The following is a 26,475-nucleotide window of genomic DNA, read 5'->3' on the forward strand; positions in this document are numbered from 1 at the left end:
GGGAGGGGGACTCTCCTAAGTTTATTGGATGACAGGCTGCAGGTGAGGGGGCTGACAGGAGGAGGGTGGGGGTGTAATAACTTAAAAACCGGAGGCAACAGCGGCAGCTCCTCAAGAGATCTCTGCAGAGGGGAGGGTGTGGGAGTATTTACAAGGATTTGTACAAAGTGCCCCGCACCAGCCTGGGGCAGGGAGGGGGGTCGAGCATGAGGGGCAGGGAAAGGGAAGGAATCTGCCTCTCTGATCCCCCACTCCCAGCCCCCCAAATTCTCCAGTCTTTAGGCTCAGCAACTCTTCCTGCCCCTGCCCAAGGCCTAATTCTTGAACTGTTGGGAGGAATGGAAGTGTCCTCAGTTTTCCTTCCTGCCTCTGCCCTGCCCCCAAAGTCTCCTCAGGTGCCCCATGGCAGGGCGAGGAGGGACAGGCCTGGCCGGCGGCTCCAGGAAGGTGCCAGCTCCCCCAGCTGAGCCCGCTCACTCTTCTCACGCTGAGCGTCCCCAGGGTACAGTAGAGGACATAGTCTTCGCCCCCAAATCCAATCCAGGGCAGCCGAGGGGACGGCAAAGGGAGAATCCCCTCCCGGACCCCCCTCCCTCCTGTAGAAGTGAAGGGGGCGAGGAAGAGGAAGAGGAGGTGACCCAGGGCCGTGGTGGCTCAGAGCTCGAGGTCGTTGGAGATGCGGGTGACGAGGGTGCGGAAGGCCAGGGCAGTGCCCGCCACACGGCGGAAGAGGACTCCCCGCAGGCCCGGCCGGGGCAGCTGGCAGACCTCCACTTCAAAGTGGGACAGGGGCTCGGGCCCGCCCGCACCCCCGTGCAGGCAGGCCAGCAGGAACGGCTGCGGCTGGCGGCAACGGCAGCGGGCGGCCGCGGTGGCCTGGCGCAGGGCTGCCATCAGGGCCTCGGGCGGCCGCGAGCTGGTCAGCTTCACACTCCAGGGGAATCGGAGCAGCCGGGGGGCGGTTTCCGTTTGATCCCAAGGTAGATGGCAACTGAGGTGGGAAGATAGTAGAGGTCACAGGTCGGACAGGAAAGAAAGGCAACCCACTGTCCCCTCTGAACCTGTCTCCTCCTTTTAACCCCACTGACAAAGTTTCAGCTGGACATACAGCTGCCCAGCTGGGAACATTTCCCAGCCTCCCCTGCAGTTGGGCATGGCCTTGTCTCCATGGGCCAGGATGCAAGGGGAAGTGACATGTGTGCACCTCCACACGCGCCACCTTCAGAGGACACTGCCTGCCTGGCCTCTCGTGCCCCACGTCCTGTGAGCTGTACTCAACTGTGAAGATGGCGACAGAGCTCTAAGGGACAGCAGTGCAAGAACCTGGGCACCTGAATGACCTCATGGAAGAGTGGCCCTGCCAGCCTAGCCTGGCCACATGGTTTGTGTGAAGGAGAAATGTATTCCTGTCTGTATTTTGGCGTCTCTCTGCTCTAGCCACTAGGCTTGCTTCTTAACTAATCATCCTTCTGGTGAGAACAGTCACTTTTCCCTTGGAGGACCAACCTTCCCCACTCTAGACCAGGGGTTCTCACCTAGAAGCTGTACTATCCTCCAGGGGGTACTTGGAAATTTCTGGGGGCTTTCTGATTGTCACAATGTCCTGGATGGGAGCACCCATGGGCATTTACTAGGCTGTGTAAGGGGAGGACTGGGGACACTACATGTTCTGCAATGGGAAGAGGGCCCTGCATAACAAAGGACCGTCCTGCCTCAAGTACCAAGGCCGTTCCTTTTGAGAAGCACTGCAGATCTAGTCCTTCTGGTTTAGGTGGGGCTGACTCCGCCTCTTAGTGTCAAGGCTGAGCCAGACTCAGTTCTGGCCAACAAGAGCATTCCATGTCCCTGGCCTTGTGATTGGCTCAAGGATGAGCACATGACCACATCTGACCAATCAGAGTACTCCACCCCTCTGGCCACAGGCATTGGTTAAACATGTGACCAAGTCGCAGCCAATGAGACTCAGTCCTGGGACTTTGTTGGAACTGCTGGGGCAACTCTTTATTTCCACTGGGGGGGGTCTCTAAACTGATACTGTGTCAAACTAAAGCAGGACTTGGCAAAGTACAGTGCTGCCTGCTTTTGTAAATAAAGTTTTATTGAAACTTAGCCACCCCATTTGTGTTTGTATTGAATATAATTGCTTTTGTGCTACAATCACAGAGCCGAATAAGCATGACAGACTGTCTGGCCCTCAAAGCCTAAACTATTTTCCACCTGGGGCTACATAGATAATGTTTGCCACTGGCTGACCCAGACTGCCGGCCACCATTCCTCATTGGGTGAGAGAGGAAAGGAGGTGTAGTGTCAACAGGGGAGGGGCTGGCTACAGATGGAAGAGGCTGAAGTTAAAGAATGTCAAGAGCAGATGCTCAGGGAGCGGGTGAAAATGAGGTGCTATCGGCAGAGCAGAGAGGAAGAGGTGCTGGTAGAGAAGGGACGGTCACAGGGCATTTCGGGAAGTTGGCCTTAAAGGCTCAGGTTCCATTTAAGGACCAGAGGGGAGCAGGGATAGGTGCTGAGACAAGTGGGGTCTGAGGCAGGTTAACAGGAGGGGCTGGTGTGGCAGTCAGGGGTGGGCACATACACTCACCTTGTGACCTCAGGTCCCCCGATTCTCTCAGGTTCGTCTGAGACCCTAGAGGAGGGGGGGGCCAGAGTGTTTAATCTGAACATAGGGAGGCCCCTCCCCATCCCACTGCCTTCAAGATTCTGGGAAGCCCCTGACTTGGCCCCAGTTCCTCTCTGCTGACTGGAGCCCGGCAGGTGAGGCCTAGAGTCAGGGATTTAATCTCCCTTTCCATGCCCAGAATGGGAGCCCATCCTGAAATGGTTAGTGTAGGTCATAGGAAAGATACTGAAGGATTTGGAAGACAAAAGAAAGAGGAGGGTGGGCACAGACACCCACCCACATATAGAAGGGGCGACACACACACGTACCCTTTCCTCAGTCTTGGCTCCAATGACACCTCCTTCGTGAGGCCTGCCCCATGTAAAACTGCACCTGCCCTTTCCCACAACCCTGACCCCCTTCCCTGCCCTAGTTTTCTCCTTAGTATTTGTCACTACCTGACAGTCTATATATTTTACTTGTTTACTGCTGTCTGGGCCCCCTGGTAGAACGTTGGCTCTGCCTGGACAGGGCTTGGCAAAGTACATCTTGTTCACTCTACTCCAGGGCCCAGGAGGGCTCCAGGCACACAGCAGGTGCTCAGTGAGTAATAATGGCAAACATTTATAAAGCACGTTCCAAGGCAGCACTCTAAGCTTGGTTCATATGTCACCTTACTTAGTCCACAGAGCAACCCTATGGGGAGCAACTGTTACTACCATCCCATTTCACAGAAGAGAAAAGTGAGGCCCAGAGAGGTTGAGTGACTTGCTCAAGGTCACTCAGCAGAGCTGGGGTCTAAACCTCAAGAGTCTGGTTCTGAAGGCCAGACTATGATTTATTAAATGAGTAAATGGCCCCATGTACAGACCCCCCTCCCACTCACAAAGCCCCCTCCCCCCGTGCCTGCACACACAACTCAGACATGCAGACAGGCAGGAAGAGCCAGTGAGAGTGCAGGGTGGACAGGACTTACTGATCTTGGATCCCTGGGGCAAAGAGGCGCCCGAAACGCAGCGGTTAGAGTTCTGCCGTTTAGAGGGATCGAGGGTAACCCTGTAGTGTGAGGAGGGAGTGAAGGGTGACGGAGGAGGAGGAGAAGGAGGAGATGTCGAGGTAAAGGAGGCAGAGTTGAGTAGAAGACAGGTTAGGCCCCATCAGCCCCACACCCCGCCCTTGTCCCCCATGTCCTGTGGGGCTCACCTTCGGGTCAGTTTGGAGGTCAGCTTGGTGAAGAGGTTGGTGGTGGGGCGGGGCCGCCCGGAGGGCAGGGGTGTGGCCTCATGGGCCAGTGTGGGAGAGGCAGGGGGCCCGTTCTGCACACCCCCGCCTCCCCCACCCCCTGCCCGCCGGTCCCGGACCTGGCCACCGTGGAAGGTGCTACGGATGGTGGAGCCCCGGGCCAGGCGGCTCCGCTCCCCTGATGGGGGAGCCAGGCTGTGACTGGAAGGGGAGGCGGGGGGCACCCGTGGGGTACCCGAGCTGTGGACAAAGAGGAACGAGTGAGGGTGGGACCCAGAGGCAGGCCACGTTCCCAGTCCCTCTGATTCTTCACTGTCCTGTCCTGAGATCAGAAACTTCACCCGACCTAGAGCTCAGAGAGTGAGCTGTGCAAGCTGTGCACTGTACCGCCCCCTCCAAAGTCTTCCCCCAACGGTCCCGTCTTCAAAGTCTACCCCCTCCAAACTGTCCCCATCCCGCTCTCCTTTCTCCAAACTCAGCTACTGAATAGATTCAGACATGTTTTAAAATGAATCCTTTGCTATTTGCCACCCAAACCTCATTAGCCAAATAAACTTTGCAAATACTTTGCTATCCCGACTTCCACTATTCCAGACTTGGGAAAGGAATAGATGTGAATGTCAAGAGCACCTATATTCATTCTAACGATTTTTCAACAGGTGAAAATAAAAAGGAAGGGGCCCTCTTCCTAACTCTCTCAAGATGCTGTGTGGGCAGTGGTGGCCCCACTGTCCCAGGACCCTCCTCCAGCCCCTCTAACCCTCCCAGTTCTGATAGCAGGTGCCAAGCCTCCAATCTCTATCCTTCCAGGGACCCCAGCACCAGCCTGGGTCTCAAAGAGGAAACCCTGACTGTGGCAGATGCTGCTACCTCTCCCCCAGAATCCATCCTTCTTGCTTTTCTATAGTCATCAACCCCCCTTAAGAGTAAAAGCACAGCACATGGCCACCCAGCCAGAGACTACATTTCCCAGCCTCCCTTCCAGCTAGGGGTGGTCATATGATCACGCTCTGGCCAATAGGATACAAGCAAAAATGCTTGGTACTATTTCTGGGTCTTAAAAAAAGGCTGCTTGCCCCTTACTTTCTTTCCAACCTTCCGGCTGGTTGGGAAATGGTGGCAACTGCTGCAGCGGCCTGAGACCCAGATCTGGAGCCTCCTGTTGAGACTGGCTGAATCAATCTGGGTCTTTGGAGGATTAAACCTCCATCTCATTTAAGCCACGATACCTTGGGTTCTCTTCATTTCAGCAGCTGAGTCTAAAACCAAACTATACACTGCCTCTTGACTAGAACCAGAAGGCCCTGCAGCACAGTGCTTACAAACACAAGATTATCTAGAGTCAGTGTAGAATCTTTGCTCCTTGACTTAGCTGTGTGGTCCTGGACAGTTTACTTAACCTTCCTGTATCTCATTTTCTCAGCTGTAAAATGGAGATACCAGGATCTACCTCACAGAGTTGTTAGGGGCATTCAACCAGCTAAGGTACAGAGGCCTGGCACATGGTTCCTGCTTGATGAGTTATTATTTTTATATCCCTACAGTCCTGGTGGGCAAGGGTGTCATTATCCTGACATCCCCCTACCCGGCCCCCACTCCTAGACTTGAACTCTGACATGAACAAATTCATGCCCTGTGTATGCTCCAGCCAGTCTGCACTGGTTCCCCTCACTTGCCAGCTTAAAGAGACTGAACAGACTCGAGCAAGTAAGTTTGAAAACAAGCCAACCAGAGGATGTGGAAGCTGTGACATTCTGGGGCTTCTAAGTTCTAAAAATGGATCATTCAAGAAAAAAATCAACTCAGATTTCTAAGGCTCGTAGGCAGAGAACAGGGCAGACTGCTTCCCTGTGCTGATGACAGATTAATTAAGGGGGGAGGACTTTCAGGGGGGTCTGGGAGGGGAGGACACGAGTAGATTCTGCCAAGGGAAGGGCAGATACATACAATCCCCAGTCCCAATGGCACTCCTCTCCCCAACATCTATCCCCTTAGATCAAGGGGGATCCTGCTCACTATATCCCCCTCCCTGCCCCCCCTTCTCCAATGCCACCCCCTCCATACCTGTTTTCTTTGCCATTTGGCAACAGAGACGGGCGCTCAGCCCCCGGGCGTTCTGTGCAAACGTAGGTGTTTCTGCGGGTCATCATGCTGGGAGGGAGGTTGTTCTGTGGGGGACATGGCCAGGAGGGGAGTGAGGGGATGGAGGGACACCCCTTAAACCCTCATTTTCACCCTCTCTGGCCTCCCTCATTATGAACAAGGCAGAGGCCTGTGTGTAAACCGATGGTTTACCCTGGGCTAAAGGAACCAAAAGCAATCCCAGCAATCCAGGTTAAGAGTCATAGGAGGCCATGGGAGCTGAGAGGAGAAAGGAAAGGGTCAGGGAAGGTTCCAGGGGAGAGCCTTGTCCACCTCTCTCCCTGTTCCACCACCCCTCGGTACAGTCCATCAAGCTTTCAAAAACATATTCATGCCACACTGTCTCTCTCCACCTGCCTGAATATTCCTCCTACCTTTCCCCTGAGTCACTCCTATGTACATCTGAGGTGTCACTTCATAATCTACCCCGACCCCCAGCCTCTGGCTGAGTCAGGTGCCCCCTCTGGCCTCCCCAAGGCAGACTTAATCATTCTGTATTGTCAACATCTGTTCACATATATGTCCCTATCACGCACAGAACTGTGAGTGCTCAGGACAGGAAATATCATATCAAGATTATGTCGCCTCATAATCTGTGCTGGGAAGTGAACCCTTTTTTCCTCATCTCAGGTAGTTTGTCTAAGATTGGTATTTTTTATTTCAATGTTTGGAAGAATTCCACCAGTTTAGAGCCATCTGGATCTGGAATTTTCTTTATGGGAAAGTTCTAAATTATAGACCAATCTCTTTATAACAAGAATATAAGATTGTTCAGGTTTTCCATTTCTTTTTGTGTCAGTTTTGGTTCACTGTCTCTTTAAAGGCATTTGTCCATTTCACTCAACTTGTCAAACTTATTGGCTTAAAGTAGTTCCTACTACCTTCTTTCTTTTTATGTTACAACATAGTTCTCTTTTTTATTAGGATATTGATAATTCATGTTTACTATTTTTTTCGTAATGGGTCCACTGCTTTTCTCAATCTCTTCAAGAACCAGTCTTCAGCTTTGTTGATTTTCTCTTGTGTACATATGTTTTTCCCTTTATTGGCTTCTATTATTTCCTTCCTCCTACTTTTTTGTGGGGGCTAATTTGCTGTTCCTTTTCTAGCTTCTTAAGCTCTAGGTTTATCTGAACAAACACAATAGCTCTCAGTGGGTGCTTACTGAACCAGACGCTGTGTGAAGTACTTTATGTACAAGATTCTCATCTCATAATGACCTAAGTTTTTTTAATGAGCTCATTTCATAGGGTGTTTTGAAGCTCACAGAGGTAAAGTTATTTGCTCAAGGACACACAGCTCATCAATATAATTCAAACTTTGGTCTACATGGCTTCAGACTCCTGATCACTTTCCTATAACCTGATTCCACCCTTGTCTCCCAATGCTGAGTGTATTTTGGTTCCCTCAGCCTGCACCATGCCATTCTAAGGAGCTGCAGAGGCAGGACAAATCAAATGCTACACTCCTCAGACTCATCTGCAGCTCAGGTTCTGGACAGGAATGGGTTCTATATTCATGAAGATCTGGAAGGTGGGAATGGGGTTGTGGCCACCTTCCCCTCCCCTCTGACTTCCGCTCACACAGGCCAGGTCACGAGGGTCTCTGCTTCAGCAGGGCCCCAACGCCCATTCTCTAGACCTCTGGGTGTCAAGAGGCCCTCTGGTCAAGGATGAAGTTCTTGAGTCTTGCGTTGCAGCCATGGCCGTGTGTTCTTGAATTCAATAGTGCTAGAGGTAGCCTCCGAGGTGGCAGCTCCTTTGGTGGGTCTGGTCTGCTGTGACAAGGTGTCATTCCCATAGGTCTAGTCTTTTGCCTGCTCCTCCAGCCCTTCCTACAATTTTGAAAGCACCACACCTAATTCCCTGTATTAAACCCTTCCTGACCAAAGCACATTGTTTGCTACTTTCCAACACTGAATGCTAATTTACACACTAGTATCAAGGACGAGATCAGACAAAAAGAACTCTCAACAAATGTCTGTGGAATGAATGAATGAATGAATAGATGTAACAAAGAGTCCTGTGTGGTGGTCTAGGGAACAGGATGAGAAATGCCGGGGTCTGAAAAAATGTGATCCCAGTGGCACCTGCAGGCATCTGCAGGTCACACCCGTGCCCTGTCCCCCAGCCCCAGCCACTCACAGGGGTGCTCGTGCTGTCCTTCCGCCGCTCTGGGATCTCTGCCTTGTTGGGGTTGTGGGCACTGCTGACCATCGGGCTGGAGGGGGGCAGCCCTCGGCTCCCGCTGCCTGCGGCACTGCAGCTCGCCTTTCGGCTTGGCAGGCGCTCCTCCTTCAGCTCCGCCTCCCCCGTGCTGGTTGGGCTGCGCTTAGGGTGCAGGGGTGCGGGGGACGGGCCGCCTGGTGGAGGGAGGGGACAGTTAGAGCTGGCATCACCTGGAAAAGCCAGAACCTACTCTGGGTGATCCTGGGAACCTTAGAATTGCCGCGTAGGCCACAATCTCTGTGTAGGCCTCTGACAGTATCTGTCAAAATGACACACACACAAAATGACATGCACATATGTGACACCATGCACGTGCAGGAAGGTTATGCATGGCATCATTCTTTTCTTTTAAGGCCCAAAGACTGGGAACAGACTAAATGCCTCCTAACGGGGACAGCTAAATAAGTGCCGATACTTCCGCATGATGGAATACTACGCAGCTGCTGAGAACGGGCAAGCTCTTCACGTAAAGAGTGAGTGATCCTCAAAGCAGACTGCGACCCGGCCAGTGTCATCTGTGACCAAGAGGTCTGCCAGTTGATTCCGGGTCAGGGCACATGCTCAGGCTGCCGGTTTGATCCCCGGGAGGGGGTGTGCAGGAGGCAGCCAACCGATGTTTCTCCTTTTCTCTCCCTCTACCTTCCTCTCTTTCTAAAAATCAGTAAAAGAAAATCTTTAAAAAATTTAAAAAAAACACACAACAAAAGGGGTAGGGGAAAAGGAGACCCAGGGGAGGGGAATGGCTTGACCACACAATTCCTGCTCAGGCTGGGCTAAGCTTCCTGACACTCCTCTCCCCACGCTAGGGCTGTCCCAGAGCGAAGAGCTTCACCCCTGGGGGGAAGTAGAGCTGGACTATAACGCAGAGTTGGAGATCACCTTAGTCGTCCCTCAAACCGTTAAACATACAGTTACCATGTGACCCAGCAATTCCACTCCTAGGTGTATGCCCACGAGAAATGAAAACACATCCATGCAAAAAACTGTACATGTTCACAGCCACATTACTCATAATCGCCAAAAGGTGGAAACAGTCCAAATGTTCATCTGCTGATGAATGGACAAAAAAAATGTGATCTATCCATGCAATGGACTAATATCTGGCAATTAAAGGAATGTGGCACTAATACATGCTACAACACAGAAGAACCTTGAAAACATAATCCTAAGGGAAAGAAGCCAGACCCAAAGGCCACATATTGTACAATTCCACTTACACAAAATGTCCAGAGTAAGGAAATCTGTACAGAATATGACAGGTTAACTGTCAGGGGCTCGGGGGTAGAGCGGAGTGGGGACTGGAGCTTGACCACTAAGGGTTGTGCAGTTTCTTTTTGGGCTGATGAAAATGTTCTAAAATCGGTTGTGGTGATGGACACACAACTCTGTGAATATACTAACACCACTGAATTGTACACTCTGAATGGGTGAATTATATAGTATGTGAATTACATCTTAATAAAGTTGTTAAAAAATAGTGGAGAGGAATTAACATTTGATAAGGGTGCAGGTAAGAGACCTCTCAGAAGTTCCCATGCCTGACCTGTGGTGGTAGTGTCTATTTTCTGCAGGGGATGGATGAGGTATCTTTCAGTTAGAGAACGTGGGGTACAATTAGGTGTCTGCTCAGTCCTTTCCACTAGTAAGGAAGGGGGGCTCCCATCATTTCAGTGAGGAAGAGACACCAGAGGGCAAGCTCTCAGCAGCTACTTTGTACAACATGTCCTCCTGTTGTTCCAACCACAGTGGATTAATCCCAGCAGGACCCTGATATTAGAGCTCTATCCCTGACAAGTGGACTGAGATTTCTGGGTACTACTTGAGCTGGTCTAAAACCAACATGTAAGGAACTGAGAGACTGGGGAAAAGATAAGGTGAGATAAGAGAGAAAGGAAAAAACAAATGAGAACAGAGGAAGCAAGACACAGACAGTGTCTGCTCTGGATCTGGCTGCTTTTCCAGTTTCTGACCCTTCCCCTGAGACTGGCTGTGCACTCCTGCCTGCAAGTTCCATGCAACGTTCCTGCATCTTTATAAGCAAGTCCTCTCTTCTGTATAATTGGCTCGAGCGGGTTTCTGTTGCTTGTTAGCCAGAGAACCGGGACAGCACATGTGGGTTGGGCCATACTCACAGAAGTCACTATGCCTGCGCTGGCGGTGGTAGGTGGAGGAGGAACTCCGCTGCCCTTTGCTGTGGCTGGTGCCTTTGCTGGAGCTTGTTCCATTGGTGGTGTCGCTGGGCGCCCGCACCCTTGCCAGGGCCAGCGCTGGAGCGCCCCGGTCCCCACCCTCCTACAGGAGGACGACAGACAGCCTCAGCCCCATGTTCCCTCTGCCCCAGAAGTCCCTCCACCCCAGGAATCGCGCATCCCAAACACCCCTAGCACCTTCTGACCTCAGTCTTCCTGCCCAGCAGGAGGTAGGTGGCGGTCACTTCATTGTACTTCTGGCTGGTCAAGGCCTCTTTGATTTCTTCCCGCGTGTAGCCCATACCCACCATCACCTCTGAGAGGGGGCATGGAGAGAAGGTTCAGTCTCCCCAAACCCTTCCTTTCCACATTAGCAATGCCTGCTCTTTGGCCTGTCCAGTACCCATTCCCCCTTCTGCCAGGAGGACCCTGATCTTCCCTGGTAGAACATTCCTTTCCTGCTCAGATCACTTAGTTGATTCCTGCCTTCTCCAGGCCCCAAGGGCAGGCACATAACCGAGGTCTGGCCAATCAGAGCCTCCATTCCCAGGGCCAAACTGACTGCTTCAGGGGTAGCCAATGGGCACCAGCCTAGTGCTTTAGTGGAGCATTAGGAAGTGGCTCTCTCCCTGATGAGGTGGCCAGGCCACTAGGATATGCTGTTGCCAGCTTGCTCCTGAGGGGGGGAGGGGGCGCCTGCCTGGGAAAAAAGCCACCACTTGGAGGTTCCTTACAACTGTCTCTGAGCACCTGGATCCAGCTGTGTCTGAAGGCTGACATACCCTGGCCTTTTCAGTTATGTGAATAACTTACCACTATTACAGTAAGCCATATTAAATTGCTGGTATTGACAATTTTTAAGCATATAGCAATTTCATATGGTTCAACCTCTTATTATTATTATCTGGTTTAAGCCAGAATGGCTTGCGTTTTCTGTTACTTGCAACCAGGAAAGTCCTTAAGGGGCTCTTCCAGGGTTGATGCTTTAGGGGTCAAGTGTTCAAAGGGTCTGGGCTGGAGGGACTGGGACCAAAGGATTGGAGGGTGAGGCACATACCAAGATGGGGGCTTTCCCCCAACATGGAGATCACCAATGACTTGTGCCTAAGCTCTCTGCAAGTAATCTGTGATATCCTTTTGTGTTTCAATAGTCAAATCTAACACACATCAGCCCTTATTACATGCCTAATATAAAGTGGTGTATGTAGGTTAACTCATTTAATATTCATAACAATCCTGTAAGATAGGTTCCATGAATATGCCATTTTACAGATGAAGAGACAGACGCACTGCTAATGGAAGCCACCTGCCCAGGGTCACACAGCTAGAAAGTGGCAGCACAGGGACTGGAGCCTAGACTTCTTGGCCCTCCCTAACTACCTTGCAAACGTCTCTGATGCACTAACCAAAGTGGTGAGTGCTGGAAAGCTCCTACCCCTGGCTCTGAGGCCCGTGGCTCTGAGGAGCTAGAGCACCCGTCCCCCTGACCCTCACCAATTCGCTTGGTGTCCCCAAAGTCCTCCTCCGGCTCCGTGTATGGCTTCAACTCCTCACCCTCATAGCCAATATTGATCCATTTGTCTTTCATGATTTGCTGCAGGAATGGGAGGACAGGGAAGGGGGGAGGACAGATGTCAGGAGAAGCCAGGAAAAACACAGCTTCCTACCCCCAAGGCCTAACACCCAGAATTGAGGGCTTCCTGAGAGCTAGCACCTCCTTGCCCCAGCCTCCCACCCCGTTGGAGCTTCTAGATGCCACCCTTCCACCCCCGTATCATCTGGGTCCCCAACACCCTGTAATCATCCCAGAAGCTCATTAGCTAATTACTGGCGTGGTGGGAAGTGGGTGAGGCTGTTGGGTGGGGGGGTAGCGTCAGGATGGGTCCGGACGCCTTTTCCTAAGCTGCCTGGCTCCCCACACCTTCCAGCAGAGGACCGTGGGCAGGTGGGTAGGGGAGAGGACAGATGCAGGACAAGAAGCCTGCAACGGGAGGGGTGTGGGCCAGGGCTCACCTCGAGAGTACAGCGTTTAGCTGGGTTCAGCACCAAAAATCTCCGCAGGATGCTCTCACAGTCCGTTGACATGTAGAAAGGGACCCGGTACTTCCCTCTGAGGACTCGCTCCCGCAGCTCCTGAGGGGATGGGGTTACTGGGGAGGGGTCTACCCCACCTCCCCACCCACCACACACACACACACACACACACACACACACTCTCATTTCTGTCCCAAACCCCGGACAGAAGTGACAGGAGCCTGGAGTCCCAGCGCTGAATGAGGTAGGTGAAACCACACCACTCTCTCCTGACCTTAGTTGCCCATCTGTAAAATGGGAATATTGCAGTAAACGCAATTTTCAAAAATACATATACCAGTTTAAAGCCATATCACTTCTCACTCGGAGGAAATCTCACAGAGAAAGTGAATTAGCCTCTGGGCCTCAGTCTCCTTATCTGTAAACAGGAATCCCAGCACCCACCCCATGGGCCAGGGTGAGAGTTTACAGAAGTACGTGCCTAGGATACATACCAGGCCCGGAGCAAGCACTATTTATATGCTGACCTTTTAGAAAAAAATTTAAAATTTATTTACTTATTGATTTTAGAGAGAAAGGAAGAGAGAAGCATTGATTTGCTGCTCCACTTATTTATGCATCATTGGGTTGATTCTTGTATGTGTCCTAACCGGGGATCAAACCCACAGCCCTGGCATATGCTCTAACCAGCTGAGGTACCTGGCCAGGGCTATGCTCACCTTTTTTTTCCCCCAGGGTCTCGTATGAGGAGCCCTGCCAAGGCTGCTCAAGAGCAAATAAATTCTACGCTCCATGGCATGGACCAGGGAGAGCCCCTTCCATCCTGAATAAAGAACTGAGGGATGCCCAGCTGGGTGTGGCTCAGCGGTTGAGCATCGACCTAGGATCCAGGAGATTGTGGTTTGATTCCCTGTCAGGGCACATGCCTAGGTTGTGGGCTCGATCTCCAGTCGGGGGTGTGCAGGAGGCAGCTGATCAGTGACTCTCATCATTGGTGTTTCTATCTCTCTCTCCTTCTCATTTCCTTTCTCTGAGATCAATAAAGGCATATAAAAAAAAAAAAAAAAAACCTGAAGGAGAGAGAAAAGGGAGTGAGCGAGGAAAGGGGTTTCTTGGGGTGAGGCCATCTGCCAGGGACTGGGCTGGAAGAGGCGTGTGCCTGGGCAGCCTCCTGGGTCTGCAGATCGTTATAGCCCAGAGGGTCGTGAATATTTCATAATCCTGAGTATTGTTTTCAGGGCACTTGCCCTGTGCCACAGTGTGCTAAGTGCTTTCCACACGTTACATCCGTGTTTGCGAAGCAGGGTCATGACGCCCAATTTCCAGACGAGGAAACTGAGGCCTGGAGAGGTTGTCACTTGCCATGGGATTGTACAGCCAGAACATGGCAGGGTCCGGGTTCTAGCCCAGATAGCCAGGCTCTGGAGCCCATGCTATGTAACCACTGCAACACACCACCTGTCACAGCATGGCCAGAGGCAGCCATCGGGCCACTGCCACCACCACCAGAGCTGCCCCGAATGTGATGCCCTGACCAGATGCCAGGTTCCGGTGAAGGGCTTTATACACCCAGTGTGGCTGTAAGTGGACACCTACAGGTGGGGAAACTGAGGTTCAGAAAGGGACGAGTCCAAGGTCCTTCAGCAAGGAAATGACAGAGCCGGGACCTGTCCCCTGCTGTCTCCAGCTATGTGTTTCCTTTGCCAAGCAAGGAGGTAACCAGGGCCCTGGCCAGGTAGCTCAGTTGGTTGGAGCATCATCTCCATATACCAAGGCTGTGGGTTCAGTTCCCGGGCAGGGCACATATAAGACTCAACCAATGATAATAAGTAAATGGAACAACAAACCCCCTCCCTTCCTCTCTAAAATCAATAAATTTAAAAATAAAAGTAAAAAAGGGAAGTGACAAGGGCCTGGGGCAAGTGAGGTTTTAACAAAGGCCTGGGGCAGGTGACACACTGGCCTGGTCCCTTGAAAAGGTCTCTTGGCTTCATGCCTGGGGCTCAGAAAGATTATTGTGTGATAGCAAACACTTCCCTGCCACATCTCAGCCAGTCCTTGGATCGCTACAAGGCTGGTACCTTACGGTCCTCACTGAACAGAGGGGACACTGAAGCTCAGAGTGCCGGCTGCTCAGCCAAGACCACTGTAAGGAAGGGTCTCCCTCCTCATCACCACACAGGTCTCTGTCTGATGGCCTGTCCTCAGCAAGGACTTCCCTGACCTCCTGACCACTCCTCATGGGCCACGTCCAGAAGGGCTGGGCACTTCTGCTGTGGAATCCGCACCCGGATCCCACTGTGAGGACACACCGAGCGACCCACTGAGGGAGGTTCTGCAAGGCAACTGGCCTGAACGCAACATCACGCCATGTCATGAAGGACAAAGAAAGGCGGAGGATGATCCAGATGAAAGGAGAGTAAAGTGATAGGACAAGTGAAGGCCACGCAGGAGCTGAGTGGATGCTGGAGCAGGAAAGAGCTACCAAGGATGCTCTTGGGACGCCCGGTGAAATCTGAGCATGGACCCGGGCGGGGGTTAGAGGGCAGGACGCACGGTCGCTGGATTTCCTGAGCGTGAAGGTGGATGGGAAAATGCCCCGGTCTCAGGAGATACCTGCTGTATGTCACCTTTTAGGGATAAAGGACATCGTGTCTGCAACTAACTCCCAAACGTTCCATCAATAATGACAATGACAACAATATTCCATGAGCATATACAGACATGACAAATGTGGCCAAATGCTAGCTACTGGCGCGTCTCCTGAAATTTGTTCTAGCCCTGCAACTTTTCTGTAGATTGGCCATGTTTCAGAATAAAAAGTTCAAAGAGGAAAGAAAACCACAGCACTAAAACTCACCCCACAATTCCCCGCAGCACTGGCCAGCGTCTGAAATAATATATTGTGCTTATTTATTTGGTTTTCGGCCTGGCTCTGTTGCTGGAATGTCGGTGCAGGAAGGCAGGATTTTTTTATTTTAAGTGCACAATTCAGTGGCTTTTAGCATATTCTGAGTTGTGCAACCATCGCCACAATCAATTTTAGACCGTTTCATCAACCCAAAAGAAACCCTGCTCTCCGACTTCCCCATCCCCCCTAGACTGAGGCAAACAGTCATCTGCTTCCTGTTTCAATGAGTTTGCCTGTTCTGGACATTTCCTAAGAGTAGAATCGCACAACGCACGGCCTTTTACGACTGGCTTTTCCCACTCAGTGTGTTTTCGAGGACGGCCCATGGTGAGGCATGTGAGGGCAGGGGCTTCTGCATCTCTTGTTCACAGAGTATCTGCAAAACCTACTAAAACAGCCGGACCCATGGATGCTGGGCAATAAAATCGTACTGAGTGAGCTGGGAATTGAATCCCAGCCCGCCAGCTGCAGAGCTCATGCCCTGGGCCCCAACACAGCAGGTCCACTTGGGCTGGCCGCAAGTGTCCTGCCTGACCCTCATCTTGCCCTATGATCTCAGGCCAGCCCCGCCCCTCTGCTCAGGAGCTGTGCTGGGGCCGAGGCGCAGGGAGCTCTTCCCCAGGAGAGTAAGACGCCCAAGCCAGCCCCGCGCAGCACCTTGAGGTTGTGCCCATCGAAGGGCAGGGAGCCGCTGACGAGGGTGTACAGGATGACGCCCAGGCTCCAGATGTCCACTTCCGGCCCATCGTACTTCTTGCCCTGGAACAGCTCTGGGGCGGCATATGGGGGGCTCCCGCAGAACGTGTCCAGCTTCGAGCCCAGCGTGAACTCGTTGCTGAAGCCAAAGTCAGCAATCTTGATGTTGGCCTCGGCGTCCAGCAAGAGGTTCTCAGCCTGGGAGGGAGGGAGGGAGGGAGGGAGGGAGGGAGGGAGGGAGGGAGGGAGGGAGGGAGGGAGGGAGGGAGGAGGCAGAGTGTGGACGTGTGCAGTGGACAGGAGCACAAGCCTGGAGCTGGCCCACTGGACTGACTGTGGCTCAGGCCCTTACTCCCCGTGTGACCCTGGGCAGTGACAGTTCCCTTTGTGGCATCTGAAGTTCCATAGTCCAGCCCCAACCTCACATCTGGGTTGGTCCCAGCGGTTGGCTAACCAGATCCTGAAATCCCTTTTTTAGCCACTTCCAGGACCCTCCACCAGGGGGCATGCAGCTTCCAGCTGATCTTCACAATTATTGTTACCCTCAAGGGGCACCTTAGAGGTGCTCTCTCAGAGCGTGGAGAGGGCAGCAGAGAGTCAGAGCAGTGGGGGGGCAGGGGGAGGGGTTTACAAACTTCAGCCATTTGACGGTGGGATTTTATGTTTTTTGAATCTAATAATAATTTTAAAAACTGGGCTTGTATTTTGTACATCTTTTTTCATTTCACTTTTATTATACTTTACAGAAGTACCTGTCCACACCAGACAGGGAATTGAAAACACTTAAAAAAACCTGGTCCCTCACTGAAGAACTTGAGAAGCACTTCCATAAAGCACAGGGTCTGGCACATAGTAGGTGCTCAAGAAATCACAAGCAAAACAACTTCATTCAAGCCAGACAAATGTTTCTCTCTCTGGTCTAAGGCGAGAAGTCCTGAGATGTGAGGTTGTCTCCAGTGGGATGTGTGGAATGGAGACTTGGGACCTGAAGCTACTCTAGGGAACTGCCCCTGCTCAGCCACTGAGTCCCTTCCCCGCTGGGCGTTAGCCTTGAGGGTTCTTGCTCAAGGTCCTTCTCAAGTTTTAAGATGCCTGGGAGACTCAGACCCTGGAGGCGGGGTGACTCTGGGGCTCTAAAATCTCAAAAGGTTCCTGAATGTTCTGAGAGACGCCAAGGCTCTGGAGGCTCTGAGAGTGACGAACTCTATCGTGCCCCAGTGTCCTTGTCCAGTACACATGTAACCGTCGGGGCTGTTCTAGGACACTTTGTTTCTTCCTCTTTGTTCGCTCCTCCTGTCCCCAGCCCTGACTTGCTCCCCCACCTGCTGGCCTTGCTTTTGCCACAGAAGGCTTAGCTGGGAAAGCCAAGGGGACCCGGGCGCTGAGGGAGGAGCATGCGGAGAAAAGGGTACAGATGAACCCTGGGGGACCAGAGGTGGGCTGAGCTGGGAGCTCACAGTGGGGGGAGACGGGGAACTCACCTTCAGGTCCCTGTGTACAATGTTTTTCTGGTGACAGTAGTGCACAGCCGATACAATCTAGGGGGAGGGGAGGGAGGGTCAGTTACTTGTGGCTCCCAAACCTCTCAACCTCCCTCAGAGACCCTGTGAGCCCACGCACAACCGAGCCCCTGGACTCCAGGCCTCCCCTAGGCACAGACCGAGATGCTGGGGCCTCACACCCCGATTCGGTCACGGCAGGAAATGCTGTGGGACCTACACAGACACACACCTCCACTTGGACACCCAGGCACCCTCACAACCAGATATCAGGACATACTCCCAGCTTTCACATCTGGACACATGCATAAGAATGTCGCATACCTGTAGATGGACCCGTGGTCCCAACATGCCAGGGCTGAGGCCTCCCACACCCTTGACAGCTGCGTCAGAGCCACTGGAGAGTCATGGGCTAACACCTTACTCAGATCCCTATACCCATGAAACCTCACACCTGCTGAACACTTAGCTACCAGGCACCCTCACATCTGTCCCCTTTCCCACATTCGGGCAGCCGCACACCTGCATGTCTTTTTCTCAGCACCTGGGCATCCTCACACCACATGCCCTCATACACACACCTCAATGCCACATACCCGGACAGCGACACACCTTATGCACCTGGACATCCTTGCACCACACGCTCCAGTTCACCAACCTATACACCCACACCTGGCCCCCTCCTGCCCTCTCACACACCTGTGCATCCTCCCCTATTTCCCACACATCTTCGAATCCACACTCCTACACTCACACCTGGGCACTCAGGCAGCCCCAGTCTTCTTAGCCACACTCCTACACGCTGGGCACAGCCTCGCACCCATATACCCGGCACCTGTACACCCGGCACCTCCCTGCCTGCCTCTCACCCATGAACTGGGCACCTGCACACCGACATCTGGATATCCTCACACCGGGGCATCTGCACACCCGTGGACACCCAACTCCCTGCCCCCCACGCAGACTTAAGCCACGCCTCCCCGGTCATTGGACTATCAGACCCACGCCCAGCAATCAGACTCGGTCTCCAGGGACCCAGGGATCCCACCCCGCCCCGCCCACAGCTGCAACCCCAACCTGTCGAAACTTGGCTCGAGCTTCCTTCTCCTTCATGCGGCCGTGCGACACGAGGTAGTCAAATACTTCTCCTGCAGGGCAGAGGCCAAGGGGGTGAGGGTGGGGTGCGTGGGGGTGGGACACAGGGCGCGGGGCGGGGCGGGCCTCACCAGCACTTGCATATTCCATCACCAGGTACAGCGTCTTCTCGGTCTCGATCACCTCGAAGAGCTTCACTGCAATGGCCAGGGCGAGGGTTATGCAGGAACAGACCCTCCCCCCGACTCGGTAACTATGTGGATGTGCTGAACCATGACACCCCTTACTCAAGAACACTCAATGGCTCCCTACTAATGGCAAGATTTTCCACTCCTCAGTCCCACTGCACAACCTTTTCTATCTTCTCTCTCACAAGAATGTCAGCTCGGCTCCATGAGGCCAGGGATTCGTGCCTGTTTTCTACACCATTGTGTCCCCAGCATCTGGCACGTAACGGCCACTCAATAAATATTAACAAAGAATGAATAAATGGTGCGACTATATCTGGGCCAGGCCAAATACTGCTTCTCTTGGTAAAGAGCCCTGTCTCTCCTTTGCCTGATGATAATGACAATGGTTGCTACTGATGACAATAATCAGACCTGCTCCCACAGCTTAACTCTGAACCAAGTGTCTTGCATGCAGGATCTTATCCAATCCTCACAATGACCTTGATGAAAGCCCTCTTATCACCCCCACTGCAGAGGAGGAAACTGATGCTCAAAGAGGTTAAGTGACTTGGCCAAGGTCACAGAGCCAGTGAGCAGAGATACTGCTATGAGAAAACATCTAACTATTATAACTGCCAGTTCTCCCATGCCCCTGACTCTCCCCTTTCCCAAGTGCCCTGGTGGGCAGCCTCTGAGCCCACTCCCTTCCCCTCCTCACCGATGTTGGGGTGGTTTAGACCCTTCATAATACGAACTTCTCGGAACAGCTGGAAGAAAGAAAGAAAGATGAAGGTGGGTATGATGAGGACCCTCTTCCCAACCTTACCCCCATGCTTCTCCCCCTCCCTGGGCCTCACCTTCTGCAGGCTGCTGGGGTTCAGCTGGGTTTTGTCAATGATCTTGATGGCAACCTGGAGGTGAAAGAAGGCAGGGAAGGTCAAGGTAACTCAGCTCAGATCACCTGGGATGTTCTTCCTTTCCCCCTCTCACAGAAAACCCTCAACTTGGGCCATTCCTAGTGGATGGGGATCTGGGCCTCAGGACCTTTGCACATGCTGTTCCCACCGTGTCCAGTGCTACCCTTACTTTTATTTAAAATATATATATATTCCCTGCTCTGCAGTGGGGCCTTGGTGGGGTTGCTCCAGGGGTCTGTGTGTGTGAGGGTGACCGAGACCTTGAGGGGGTCCTCTGTGAGGGTACTTCAGACCATTCATCCACCACATTTTTGTTTTAAGTGCACAAACTGCAGAACAATAAATAATAATTGTAGCTAACATTTACTGACTAGTCACATGTGCCAAGCCCCAGTCCACGTGCATTATAAACAATAACTCTTCCAATCTTTACAATACTCCAATGAGTGCTAGAATTTTCCCCAATTTACAAATGGGGAAACTGAGGAACAGGGCCATTCATTACTTGGCCAAAGTTATGTGGCCAGTAAGTTTGTGGGCTGGGATCTGAACTTATGCAGCCTGATGGAGTCTACCTCTTAAACACAAAACTTAAAAATATTTATGTATACAGTTTTAAAAGAACTTTGAGGTAGTCATCAAGGCGAGGGGGATCAGAATGTTATTAAACTTTCCTTATATTTATCTTGTAGTTAAGATTTTATTTTGAATTACACTTGGGTAGAGCACCATAAGTTTTGCCATAGTGAGAAGCCCTTAAGTCTTAATCCAGCTTTAAGTCTGTAGTTTTTACAAAGGTTTTGAGGCTACCCCCAGATCCACTGGGTTAGAAGTCTTCCCCTGGGAGGCTCAGTTCCCTCAGAAGCCGGTCCTCTCAGAAATCCCTGGAATCACAGTCAAGATCCACATACGGGAAACGATGTGTTCTCTGTGGGGGACAGGGTCCCTTGGCTTTCCTCACATTCTTACGAGTGAGTTTTTAATTTTGTCAAGCACTCTATATGCCAATACTGAGACGATCATATGGTTTCTCTCCTTGAATCTGTGCATGTGGTGAAATATATGAATAAATTGTGAATCTGCAAAGAACTATGCATCACATGGCTCCCTCTGATTTTCGTATCTCCATTCACACCTAAGACCAGCCCATACATTTCTTTCTTAGCTGCTTTTGAGGTCATTGTCCAACTAGCACTGAACAACAGCTGGGCAGTGGAACCTCTTTCTTTAGTCTCTGAAGTACTGGCATAAAGGGGGAGTGGTTGGTAGAATTTGCCCATAAACCATTGGGGCCCAGTGTCTTTCGTGTATACAGCATAGACAGTTTAAGGGCAGGAGAGGTTCATCCAAGGCAGGAGAAATCATTCCCGTCATTTGTTCTAAAAATGAAGGCGGTGCAGAGGAGTCACGAACCCACCCACCACCTAGAGGCGTCAGATCTAGGTTCTACCATCTGATTGGGCCCTTTCTGCAATGATGTTGCCATACTCAGGACACATGCCCGCTCTGGAAGGGGAGGTGGGGAGGGTGTAATTAAGAATGCGAATGAACTCTGTGTTCCCCTCAGGATCACTGGAAGATTTACTGGAACCATTAAAATGGGGAGGTGGCCTAGGTTTAGGCACAAAAGCCACACAAATTCTTAGAAACACAACACGTGGCTCTGCCTGTGATTTGAGATTTCCCGACAATTCCAGGGATGTCTGACATTGGCTCTCTTCTCCTAGTTGGGTTGTTCTGGAAAAATCTAAGATGCTCTGATCTGTCCTAGAGAGTGGCAGGGACTTACCTGAGGTCACCAAGGAAAAGGAGGGTCAAGCCCACTGTGCCCCACCACCCACAAAATGCCGGTGTTGCAGGATTTGGCCTCGAGCCGCAGCCATCCCCTCGCTCACCTCCCGGCCGGTGAGGATGTGCCGGGCCAGCTTGACTTTGGCAAAGTTGCCCTTCCCGATGGTCCTCAGCAGGCGGTAGTTGCCCACATGGGGCTGCTCCTCCGGACACGAGGCGATGGAGTTGCGGCAACGGGCGCCCAGTGAGCGGCTAGACCAGGAGGGCCCCTTGTCCGAGGAGCGGCCACTGCCCAAGGTGCCATGCTGGGTGGGGGAGACGGAGCGTGACTGGTGGGCAGCGCCCATCCTGTCCCGCCTCCAGTGGAACCAGCGCTGGGGCAGTCAACTCCAGCCACGGCCACTTTTCAAGCCCAGGCCACGGAGAAGCAAGATGCCTTTGGGTCTCCCTCTACAAAAAGATGCCTCCAAGGACAAAGAGGCTGGGCCCCTGCCAACTCTGCAGCATCCAGGTCCCCAGACATCAGACCTCTTCTTTATCCATCCCTGTAGTCAATCTACCCCCAACTTCCTTTGCTAATTACTGGGACGTCCATCAGCTTTATAATATTTTATGCTACAGCCCTCCCTCAACCCCAATCAACGTTGACTCAACCTGGTCTCAACACTGCACCCCAACCCTCACTGCCTCCAACATCCTATTTTCTCTATCACTGTCTCCATTCTCAACGCCCAAATTCTATTCCAAACCCAAATGTCAATTATTTTATTCCCAGTTTAGTGACCCTAACAATCTCTTCTGATCTCAAATTCAACTCCAAACAGAGTCCCCAACTGTCTTTTGTTTTGTCCTGACATCATTCTAGCACCACTGTTACATTCCTTGAAGATATTCCTGCTCCCTCGATCACCCCCATCCCCCACGAAACACTGTGGCTCCATTTGAGCCCTGGTCCGCTGTCTTCCCCACCATTGTGCCTATCTGTCCCCGAAATTCTGTTCCTGCTGCCCTGTCTCTCTCCCCTGCAGGTCACCTGCCTGCTCCAGGCTGCCCCGTCCTGATTGTGAGCCCCCAGAGACTATGCCTCCCTTTCAGGGCTGGGCCCCAGGCAGCCACAGGCCCCAGCTAAGCCGACTCTGCTCAGACCCTGTGCCCTGCTCAGAAAGCTGAGGAAGAGAGGAGGACAGGTAGTTGGCCAGATGAGGGCCCTGTGTTGCTCCTTGCAGGGAATCTGCCAGGCCACTTAACAGCAATGATGACCAATATTTAATGAGTGCTAGCCATTAATGCATCTTCATCCCTATGTTACACGTGGGGAAACTGAGGCCCAGAGCCGGGATCTGAGCAGTGACAGTTTCCCCAGGTTTGATGTTCTCCATCACCACGCCATGTGTCTCACACTGCTACGCTGTCCTTATTAAGCAGCTTTTACTAGGGCCCTGTCCTGGGCCAACACACACCTCATCTACATTAATTCCCAGAGCCCATGACACGGCCCCCTGCATCCTCCTATTCCAGAGGAGAAACTGAGGCTTGGGGAGAGAAGGTGCCTTGTCAAGGTCATACAAGGAGTAGAAATATAATGCTCCCCACACAGTGCAGAAAGAACCACCCCTGCTGAAGCCCTGGCCTCCAATGTGGGTCCAATTATGATCTGCATTCTCCAGATGGGGACCCCAAGGCTGAGGCAGGGTCAATACTTTGCCCAAGGTCACAGGGCAGGTGGAGCAGGGGGCCTGGGATTCAAACCTGGGCCTGCAGACTCCTGGGTGCTGATCTCTTTCCCACATCCCACTGGCTGCTCACAACCCCAGGCCTCCTCCAGGGGAAGGGAAGTGGAGATCCTGGCTGATAAGGCCCCTGATCCCCACTGAGATAACAGCTTGAAGAAGAATCCCCATCAGGTGGCACCAGGGGAGCCAACTGGGTGTGGGCTGGCACCCCACTGAAGGCAGTGTGGCTGAGGGACCCCTGCAAGGGGCAGCTGGGGCAGTGGGTGACAAAGCCCCCAGGGGCCGGGGGCGGGAGCTAAAATTGGCTGGCACCACCAGCTGGCCCAGCTCCCTCCCGCCGGCTGGCGCCCCAACACTGGGCCTGTTGCTAGGGAACCTCCAGAGAGGCTGGGGGTGGGGGGCCTGGAACTTGGGGTGAGGTAGCATGACCCCACATGGCTATCAACATGGTAACCAGGTGGCAGGAGAGGGGGCTGCAACCTCAGATTCCAGATGGAGAGGTGACCCAGCCAGGACACTAGAGTTGGGAGGAGAGGAGAGAAGGGGATTAGACTTCCCCAAATCCCCCCTCCCATGCACAAATCTGAATAACAAAAAGAGAAAGTGCTTATATGAGTCCCATTTCACAGACAAGTAAACTGAGGTTCAGAGAGGTCACTTGCCTGAGGTCACACAGCTAGGGAGGGATAGAAACTAGATTTGAACCCACCCTTATCAGAATAATCAAAGTAACAATAATAATAATAGTGGTTATAATATGCCTGACCCTCTGCATCTCACTCACATAATCTCCTTGGCTCCTTAAAACATCCCTAACAGGGAGGTACTGTTAACAACCCCACACAGAGATAAAGAGAGGCTCAGCCCTGGGTAGTTCAGTTGGTTACAATGTTGTCCCGATACACCAAGGTTGCGAGTTTGATCCCCAGTCAGGGTACATACTAGAAGCAACCAATGAATGGTTGGGACAAATCAATGTTTCTCTCTATCTCAAATCAATAAATAAAAATTTAAAACAGAAGAAACTGAGGCTCTGAGCAGGGAGTGGATCTGTAAGCTCAGGCAACAACTATGACAGCCCTGGGCTGAGAATCCACGGCCATCTGACTCATATCCACAGCCACAATAGTGTGAACACGTGCAGAGCGCGTCCTGCGTGCCAGGCTTCACCCGTCTCATCCCAAGTAATCCTCAGGGACTCAAGTGATCATCCCTATTTCCCAGGGCAGGCAACTAAGTGTCAGAGAGGGAGAACCAGTAGTCTGAGGACACAGTGCAAACCGGCTGGCAGAGCCAGCATTTGTACCAAGGCCTGTGGGCTCCCTGGCACTTTTTATAGTGACTAGGGGTGGGGGTGGGGGTGGGGGATGAAGGGGTATCTCATCAGAGACTCCAAATCAGAGTCTGGCCTACGGTATGATGGGTGGCAGTGGTGGTAGTGATCTCTGTGAGGGAGGGTCCTGCAAGATGAAAGAGGAGAGATAAATCTCTCTGGTGGGGAGCAGGGACCTGGCAGAAGGCCTGGGGGAAAGAGACAAACATCCCAGCTGGGGAGAGTCTGGCATTGGTTGGTGGGAGGGCCTTTACAAACACTGAAAGCAATCAGAAACCAGGGAAATGGGGAGTGGGAGTATCCCCAGGATTGTCCTGGGCTGTAGTATAAGGATGGGGGGCCTGGGGATGACAGGAAAGGTCCAAGCCATGGGGCAGTGGAAGTCAGGGGCCAAGGATCCCTGGGCCAGGGGCCTAGGTCTTGAGAAAACTCCTAGAATTAAAGAAGGGGTCTTGTAGGAGCAGCCCTTGGAACCATAGCAAGGTCTGGGGCCTGCAAGTCCTGGGAAAGGGGCTTCCCAGGCAAGGGGCAGCCCAAAGAATAAAGGCTGAGCCTGTGGGGGCAAAGGGGCTAGAAACTTGGGAAGAAAAAAGGCTTCCAGAAGACAACAGAAGAGTCCTGAGCGCCAGGGCAAGTCCAGAGGCTTGGAGTCCAGGAGTCTTCTGGAAGGAGGATCTGGGGTCAGGCTGTGAGCTGGGGAAGACCTCTGAAGCTGAGAAAGGGGCTTCCCTGGGAGGCCAGACCCCCTGCCAGGAAGAGGGAGGCCCTGAGGCAGGAAAAAGGATAGAGGCCTGGAGATCTAGGGGAAGAGAGGGTGTCCTGCAGGAAGGGCCTGGACAAAAGTGGGGGATCACGGGGTTGGGGGCTTGCCTGAAGCTGAGGAGTTGACACAGAGAGGATGAGGCCTGGAGTCAGACTGGTTCAGGGCCTAGAAATCCGGGACTGGGCTGGGGGCCTGGAAGTTGGAGGCCAAGGCTTCCTGGGAGAGGAAGAGACCAGAGAGGGTCCAGGAGCACCTGGGAGGACCTCGGGTGCTGGGAATGCAGGGAACAGGGTTGCTTGGAAGATGGGGCCCAGGCCTGGGAGTAGAGAGACCTTGAACAAGCTGGAAAGGGCCCTGGGCCCAGGAAAGGTGGAAACCTGCTTCCTGTGAGGGGGTGCCCACAGGAGCCAGGAAAGGCGGAGAGCTGGGAACGAGAGGAGGGGGGCTCCTGGGGAGCCCGGCACCCAGATCCGGCCGGAAAGGACGGGGCCAGAGGCAGGACTGGGCCCGGCCTTCCTGCGAGAGGGCCAGGGCTGGGCCTCGGGGTCAGCAGCCCTGCAAATCCGGGAGGGGGCCGATGGTCGGAGGAGGGGGCCCGAAGGGGAAGGGGCTTAGGAACACACGGGAGAAGGGAGGGGCTCCTGGAAGGCAGGGGAGGGGGCTTCCTGGAGGAAAGAGACCCCAGCGGAAGCGGTCTGCAGGGGGACGAGAGAGGGGTCCCGAGAGAGGGGCGCCCCCAGGGGTCGGGCTGGGCTGGGGAGTGGGGGAGGGTCCAAAGTCCCGTAAGTCCAGGCGGGGGTCGCGGGTGGCGAGCCGGGCAGGGCCCGGAAATGAGGGCAAAGGCCAGCGCGGCGAGGGGCACAGCAGGGCGAGGGGTTCGGCGGCCCAACCTGGCCGGGGCTCCCCCAGGGGCCGGGCCCTACTCACCGTGTCCGAGTTCCGATCGCTGCCCGGGGCCAGCGCCGTCCGCGAAGACATTTTCTCCGGGTCCCGGGGGACTGGGCGGCCGGGTGGGGGGGGCAGGGGTGCCGGGGTCCCCTCTTCCCCTCCCCCCCCGCCGGCTTGAGGACGCGAGCTCAAAAGCTGGGTGCCGTGAACACCCGGGTTCACGCCGCCGGAGA

The 26,475-nt window shown here is 53.1% G+C and overlaps 1 protein-coding gene across 3 annotated transcripts; it reads right to left on the bottom strand.

The window, feature by feature from the left end:
* On the bottom strand, positions 1-26,475 carry MARK4 (microtubule affinity regulating kinase 4). 3 transcript variants are annotated; one of them, XM_081119334.1, is made up of 18 exons: positions 26,282-26,429; positions 21,630-21,830; positions 19,675-19,728; positions 19,536-19,584; positions 18,779-18,844; positions 18,630-18,700; positions 17,535-17,591; positions 16,015-16,251; positions 12,426-12,545; positions 11,907-12,006; positions 10,619-10,728; positions 10,356-10,515; positions 8,140-8,357; positions 5,918-6,021; positions 3,815-4,093; positions 3,588-3,667; positions 2,594-2,638; positions 1-991 (listed from the first exon to the last, which is right to left on the bottom strand). In XM_081119334.1, the coding sequence occupies exons 1-18, from the start codon at positions 26,330-26,332 to the stop codon at positions 927-929; spliced, it is 2,067 nt and encodes a 688-aa protein (XP_080975460.1). In that variant the 5' UTR covers positions 26,333-26,429; the 3' UTR covers positions 1-926. The 3 variants fall into 3 exon arrangements, with proteins under 3 accessions (XP_080975460.1, XP_080975459.1, XP_080975461.1); XM_081119333.1 differs by lacking the exon at positions 3,588-3,667; XM_081119335.1 differs by lacking the exon at positions 3,588-3,667 and having other exon boundaries at positions 19,536-19,728; positions 26,282-26,475.

This window comes from Miniopterus schreibersii (assembly GCF_964146895.1).
Source record: "Miniopterus schreibersii genome assembly, chromosome: 18".
Lineage (NCBI taxonomy): Eukaryota > Metazoa > Chordata > Mammalia > Chiroptera > Miniopteridae > Miniopterus > Miniopterus schreibersii.

Bases quoted from the DNA above. Each gene is read 5' to 3' on its own strand.
- MARK4 (XM_081119335.1), bottom strand. From the start codon at position 26,332: ATGTCTTCGCGGACGGCGCTGGCCCCGGGCAGCGATCGGAACTCGGAC. The intron at 16,252-17,534 runs GTGAGTTCCCCG...CCTCCCTCCCAG, and splicing joins TTGTACACAGGGACCTGAAG to GCTGAGAACCTCTTGCTGGA. The intron at 10,516-10,618 runs GTCAGAAGGTGC...GTCCTCCTGTAG, and splicing joins TGCTGGGCAGGAAGACTGAG to GAGGGTGGGGACCGGGGCGC.